This window comes from Patella vulgata, chromosome 2 (assembly GCF_932274485.2).
Source record: "Patella vulgata chromosome 2, xgPatVulg1.2, whole genome shotgun sequence".
Taxonomy (NCBI): domain Eukaryota; kingdom Metazoa; phylum Mollusca; class Gastropoda; family Patellidae; genus Patella; species Patella vulgata.
The window spans coordinates 27,512,223-27,519,389 of NC_065880.2; the positions used below are offsets into that span (position 1 = coordinate 27,512,223).

General features: G+C 37.9%; 2 protein-coding genes across 3 annotated transcripts; both read left to right on the forward strand.

The window, feature by feature from the left end:
• Positions 1-592: 592 nt before the first annotated feature.
• LOC126810337 (uncharacterized) lies at positions 593-2,235 on the forward strand. Its single transcript, XM_050535338.2, has one exon. It carries the CDS (start codon positions 1,082-1,084, stop codon positions 2,150-2,152), a length of 1,071 nt encoding a protein of 356 aa, XP_050391295.1. The 5' UTR covers positions 593-1,081; the 3' UTR covers positions 2,153-2,235.
• Positions 2,236-2,439: 204 nt separating this feature from the next.
• LOC126810335 (probable tubulin polyglutamylase TTLL2) lies at positions 2,440-7,167 on the forward strand. Of its 2 annotated transcripts, none has more exons than XM_050535334.2 (2): positions 2,440-2,632; positions 4,297-7,167. In XM_050535334.2, the coding sequence occupies exon 2, from the start codon at positions 4,516-4,518 to the stop codon at positions 6,583-6,585; it is 2,070 nt and encodes a 689-aa protein (XP_050391291.1). In that variant the 5' UTR covers positions 2,440-2,632; positions 4,297-4,515; the 3' UTR covers positions 6,586-7,167. The 2 variants fall into 2 exon arrangements, with proteins under 2 accessions (XP_050391291.1, XP_050391293.1); XM_050535336.2 differs by lacking the exon at positions 2,440-2,632 and adding an exon at positions 2,759-2,867.

Consider the following 7,167-nt stretch of genomic DNA (forward strand, 5'->3'; position numbering starts at 1 on the left):
GAATTTCATCTGTCAAGGTTCTTTTATGTGCAAGCCACCAGTGAGTTTGACCCTGGCTCACTATTTGGAGTTCTCGGGGATTTTCCTATCAGGTTTACATTTGTCAGTGGTGCAGAAGGAGGGGTCAGGGAAGGAAAAAGAGCTACTAATCGTTCAGGTGGGATGAAAAAATAGAGGCACTCATTGAGGCGATGAAGACTGGCCGGAAACGCTGATGTCCGCTCAAAATTTCCCTCATACGATATTCCTTGACGTTTGACCGTCTTTTTAAAGGAAAAGAGGATGCGAGTGGTGATTAGACCCCGTATTGTAAATATCACGGGGTAAAACGCTTTAGCTCCTTAAAGTAAAAGTAGAAAAATCGATGGGTCGTAAAAGAGTCTCTACTCCCTTCATTCAATCAGTCTCTAACATGGTGATCGATTAGTAAAATATATTGTTCATGTTTTTAAGGTTAAATTTCCTATTTAGTAAGTTGCACGATATACCAGTTGTGAACCTCCGAGTGTATCATTACCGGTGTTCAATGTTAATTTAGCAAGACGTTAAACCCAATTTCATTTCAAAGTGAGTTTCTACCGATCGGGAAGATAATGTTTTGAGCTGTAGTCGCTCTAAGTTTGTTCAGTGGTTCTTAACTTTAGAACTTGTGTTCTGAACTGTGATCAAATCATTATGTAATCAGAGGTAGCCGTGATGTTTACAACTTTAAAATACCGTGGTTAATCGCTATCCGATATACATGTACCTCATTGCGGGGTTGTTACCGATTAGGAATAACATGATTGGATTTCTTTACCCTAGAACAGACATCACATAGTCTTTTTTACCATCTGAAGTCGCTAATTTTTACATTCTTATTTTGTACGATGATAGTTGTCGCAACAAAAACTATAATTGGGTTACATTCTTTTGTGCTCCGTTTGTAAAGTTCCACTAGTCTACAGCGGAAACCGTCTTGAACTAAGCATCCTTTTTACAGACTCGATTGTGTCATGAAACACACTCGGTAGTTACATATCTGTGAAGACTATAGCAAGTTAATTGTGTGGCTTGAATGTGAAACTTAAGCCACCCAATAATGTTCGCCGCCGACGAACAAACCGAACAATTCAAGAACTCAAAGCAGAAGGGAAGTGTGTTGCGTATAGACCACAGCAAGGTTCACTTCGCGAATGAAAGATTATCAGAAAACTTACATTTCGACATAAACGAATTGGCATCTAATAAACACAAACAATGGATGAGCCGAACTTCAGAAATTAAAGAAATTAAAGAAACTTTGCAAAATTATAATACTATCCAAGGAGAATCTAGTTTAAAGAAGAGGAAAAATTTACCACCCAGACCTTACACATCGTCTGCTTATATCTGTAAACGAGGGAAAATTGGTCAAGCGGGAAACCTAACGAAGTTGGGTCCTAATATCCGAATACCGCAGATCGATGATGATGCCAATAGTTTGTCTGAAGATTCCGATGATAGTTCCTTTATTGACGACGACCCTTTCAGCAAAAAAAGAGTCAAATCGGCTCCAGCCCCAACAGCGTCTCAAGAAGGTCATTCTAATAACACAAACGGTGCCCATGATGAAGAGAAACCACAAATCAGTCAATCTGGCCCACGGAAAGCCTTCACGAAACGATCTTCACCTTCCCCTGCGTTTTTCATACAAACAAAATCTAAGACCTTTAAGGCCCCAGACAGTTCCGAAAAACGACCAAGAAGTACTCTAGTACCAGGGTATTCGGCTAGGCGAGGACAGTCCGCAAAAACAGTTTCCTCGGTAACTATCACGACTCCATCGTACCAAGATAAACGTGGACAAACAGCAAAGACGTCGACATATTCGTCGTCTGAAAATCTTCTTGTTGATCCCAAACCGAGAGGACGACGCCTTAATGTAATGTGTGAGCGAACGAGCAACATTCTCTCCAGACGCCAGTTAATAGCAATGACCAACGTGGATCGTCTGATTGATGAACGAAAAAGCGCCAATCCCCGGGAGATTTTACTAGAAGTTAACCGACTGTATGCCCAAAAACTTGACCAGCGTGTACGTCTATTTGTCGAATCTCTGGAGAAGCTGAAAAAGAAGGAAGCAGAAAAAGAATTATTAAGAACATTAAGAATTAAAGAAACTTTTGAATAGTCCAAGACTAGTGCTTATAATAGGCCTACTTTTTTGCCTATACCCTACTATTTATAATATAATATTATAATTATCACCAATAATTGTTGTTTTTTAGGGTTTTTTTGCTCCACAAAATTCCCCGAACTCCAGTCCTAGGCCCCACCCCTCCCCTGCGTCGGTAAATAAATTTGTTTGTCCGTGAATCTAGTAGCAAAAGAAAAACACTTGTTTGTTTAGATACCTAACACGGGGGAAAAACAGCATTGTGGTGCTAAAATAATTCAAACACTCAAGAAAACATTCGTACAAATGACACCTTGTCTGTAGTCCAAGTCTTGTCCGTATAAATTTGAATGTCTATTCACCGCCGAAACGCGAAATAACAGCTATTTGGATTGGCATGTGGTAACTGAGGTCAGTCACGTGATATCAACAATGAAATATTTCTCATAGCAAGAAGGAAGATTTTGGGATATTTTCTGGTTTTAGACTAAAACGGTAAAGTATAACCGTGAAGCGAAAATTTAAAACCACTTTCTATGATTATTTTTGTCGAAACAAAAGATTGAAGGTTTTCGCTTATAATTTATTAGACCAAACAAGTAAAATGTCAAGTTTGCTTCCGTCTTTTTGGACTTGCTCTCAGCAAAGATTTTTAAAGGGACTGTGTCAAACAGTGCTTAGTCACGATACCACTGTAACCACCGAGTCATGAAATTGATCAGGGGCATCCGTACGTAGACCTTTTATTGTTTATTATTTAAGATTGTTTTAGAATAAAATATTTATCATAATAATAGTCATAAAAACATCAAATATTTATCATAAATACGGTATTCATAATAATTAAAGGAGCTAAATCTCTTATATTTGGGACCTACCTATAGAAATCGACACAAATGGGTTACAACACATATAATAATATAATGTGAATGTTTTTAATACAAATTGGTCGCAACACATATAATAATGTAATGTGAATGTATTTAAACTGATTTACATTCAATTGTTTCCGTTTTAACTCAAATTTCAAATTATTTATGTTCCGCGAAATAAGCTATAGAGAAGTCTCAATCAAATGGAAATCTCTAGCCATTCCATTCTACACAGATAGTATTTATTGCGCATGCTCTCCAGATAAGAATATGACGTCACTGTTTGACACAACTTGTGGAATATGTCTTGCCTCGTTCTTCGAGTTCCTTGTTACAAATGGTGCTGGAAGTGAAACGCATTATGGTACACAATTTGTATATTACCATGGGTAAAATGTTTATTTTGTCTTAAATATTGGAAATCAGGAGCTCATCTGTTCCCAGTAAGATCACAACATCAATGTTGATTTAAATTGACAAATAATTTGTGTTTTCAATGTCGAAGACTTTGGATGTTATTGAGTTAGAGACTTAGCTACTTTTACGTCTAGGCCTGCACCTTAGTCTATATAGATCCTTTCACCTTATGATTATATGGGATTAACATGGTTCAATTTATTTCAATACTTTGCTTGTGCTTATAGGGGTCTTTAGCTGTGGGAAGATCGAATTCAGAGCACGTACTAGAGAAAACCTTGTCACACAACTTGATAATCAATGACAGACCATCTACACTGTACAGTGTATATTTTTACAAGAAGCAGACAGGGGTTCAAGAGTTTCAGGTCACATCTGAATTAGCAGGAGAACAAATTGTACATGATATGTAAAAGTTGGCCATGCATGAGTTAATAAATCATGTCATCCCAACTTGAATCAAGGAAATTCGATTTTTTAAGCCAGGTCCCACTTATTTTGGCTGCCATTTAGGATGAAAATCAAGAAGCAGAATATTCTTTGGCGAGAGAGAGACTCAGTGATCTCATAGATGGAGCTTATTGTCCATTTGCCACAAACTAGTTATGGAACAATTTTATTTCAATAATTCACTTATGCGTGGAGTGGGGGTCTATAGGAGTGGGAAAAACTTAGGACTCACAGAGAAAACCCTAAACCCTGTCACGTACAAGCTTGGGATCGTAACCATGTTGATGCAATGGCAGACCTTATGATCTAAAGCCCAATTCTAGAGCACTATACCCCCTCCCCTTTCTTTCTTTGGTGCGAACATAATAAAAGAACCCTGTACAGCTGGAATTTAAATAATGTACTAATTGTATTTTCCAGGTTTATAAAGTCCTATTATGTGACAGTCAACGCAAAATCTTGTAACAGCACAATAATGCCAATTTTTCATTCAACAGCAATATTATTCCTGCAGAAAATGGCAAAGTGGATGTGCCTTGTGAAGCAATCTTCCAAATACTCTGAAATATAGAATCATGCCTTAAGTTATATAAATATTGAAAAAAATTATCCATTATCTTGCCAACAAAGTCTGTCAACATGAATTTAAATGGAAAATCCTTCATATTCCGTATAAATGACAATGGAGAGGGTTTACAGATTGTTCGAAGTGTATTCCTTGAGAGGGGCTGGATTGAATATGACGAAGACACCCATGATGAATCTGAATGGAATGTCTGGTGGCGATCATCCAGGTTTCGTACAAGTGATTACGACAATGTAATGTCATGGCAACGATTAAATCACTATCCAAAATCTACCACAATTACACGTAAAGATGGTCTTGCCCGGAATCTAAAGAGAATGAAGGGAGTGTATGGCTCAAGCGTTTACAACTTTTGCCCCCTTTCCTTCAATGTTCCCAATGATTATACAAAATTTGTAGCCGAATACACGAAACTAAAACAGAAAACGGATTCAAAGAATTTGTCGTGGATCTGTAAACCTATCGACATGTCACGAGGGCGGGGGATCTTCATCTTCAAAGATTTATCAGAACTTCAATATAACTGTAGTGCTGTTGTTCAACGCTACATCACTAATCCAATGTTGATATCCGGATACAAATTTGATCTGAGACTTTATGTTGCGGTACCGTCTTTTCACCCTCTAAATATCTACATACACCAAGAAAGTATAGTCCGATTTAGCACAGAGAAGTACGACCTCAACAGCCTTAACAATGTCTTCGCTCATTTAACAAACTCGTCCATCAATAAATACAGTCCTAATTACTCGGCAGGTAAAGAACGGGTTGGTCCAGGGTGCAAATGGACGTTAACTCAACTACGCTACTATTTTCATCAGAATAATATCGACGATCGTTTATTATGGCAACGTATCATAAACATAGTGACCCTTACTTTAATTACACAGTCGCCGTCAGTGCCTAAAGTAGATAATTGTTTTGAATTGTATGGTTTTGATATATTAGTGGACGCAAATCAGAAACCATGGTTATTAGAGGTTAATTTTAGTCCTAGTTTGAGTGCCGATTGTCAAGCCGATTACCTCGTTAAAAAACCTGTTGTTCATGATTTAATAGACATGCTCAATCTTAATGAAATAGACAAGGACCAGGGAAAAGTTGCGACGAAAACTCCACGTTCTATCGATAGCCACCGAGCATTCAGTAGATTAAGTCGGGCTGGCAGCGTAAAACAATTACCGTCCGTACACAGTGCAAAAAAACGCACAACACCTTCTCCAATAATTCGTAGTCCGGCACCACCTATATTTGGTCTTCCTTTGGTTCATCACTCAGATGACGAAGGATGTGTTTTCGCTTCAGGGGACTCGACAAATGATAATAAATTAGGCGTCGATCATGGAGACCAATATAAAAATAAGACCATGGAAGTTCCAGATAGAGTTGTATTGTTGCCCCCAAGAACCCCAAAGTCCAGACACACTCTTCGGAAAGTGAACAGTAAGGGCTCAACGATTTCTGACAGTGGTATTTCTAGCTTCTCCAGTCATAGTGAAAACTCCAGTGCTACATCCATTAGACAGCTTTCGGAAACTAGAAGTGCTAAACTTAAATCAAGATATTCAGAAAAATCACCACACTTTATGAAAAGTCTTTGTGATCTTAATCTTGATAGCTATCAGCAGTCGAAGACAAGCGATGTCGGAAATTGGAGATTTATGGTAAGGAAGGAAATTGCTACGTCAGAGAAACTTGATGAAGAGGCTAGCCTAAATTCAAGAAGTCCAGCGCCTCAGCTTCCTCCTCAACACTTACCAAAAACAAAAAGGAATCCACGACTCTCTTCATCGGATACAGTTCAACTCATGCCAGGTACCCAGAAAAAACGACATTCTATTTCGAGTATGAAACCATGGTTGCGAACACGTCGTAGCCATCTTGTTAATCAGCGTCAAGTTGGCTTAAGAGGTCCTTCAAAGAAATTTGGTGATTTTTACCTTGTCTTTCCGTTTAATGATGCAACCCTTCGTGCCAGCCAGACATCTCTAGACGCTAGAGTTATCATACGCGAGATTCAGAGACAAACAAAAGAGTTAGCTAACCCGGGAAACAGCACTGATAGTAATGTTGATCGAATATGGCAGCCTGTCAGATCCTCAGAAGCTGGCCTACAAGTTTGATACAGGCTACATTTAGTGTTATTTTATTTTGATCTCTTCGCAAGTGCCTTTTTAAGGATTGATCCTCTGACCTTTCCTGATTTGACAAACATGTGAACTCGGGGTTAGGATTAGTGACCTTTCCTGATTTGACAAACGTGTGAACTCAGGTTAGGATTAGTGACAGAATCATCATGGATGGCAGAGGTTATTTTTTCGAACCAGAGTCTGAATTCAAATCATCAAACATATCCTACACATCCTACTTGTTGACTTATTTACTGTAATATAATAATTGAAACTTTTATGTTTATGATACTAAGCTGCATTTAATTGCAATCTCTGCTGCATTTTTTACTGGTAGTAAACTAAACAAATTTTAATAGCTTGCACCATAACCCAAGTCCTAATCATTAATTTTATAGAAGTCTGTATGGATAGGACAAGATCTCTCCAGAAGTATATATTCGGATATACTTTCTTGACACAAATGGTGTTTAGAAATCTCTGATACTGCTGTCACAAAGGACTTTATGTAAAGTGAAAACCAACTTTAACTTTGATTATTATAATGCATTTAATTTAGTATTAAGAAAAGATAAA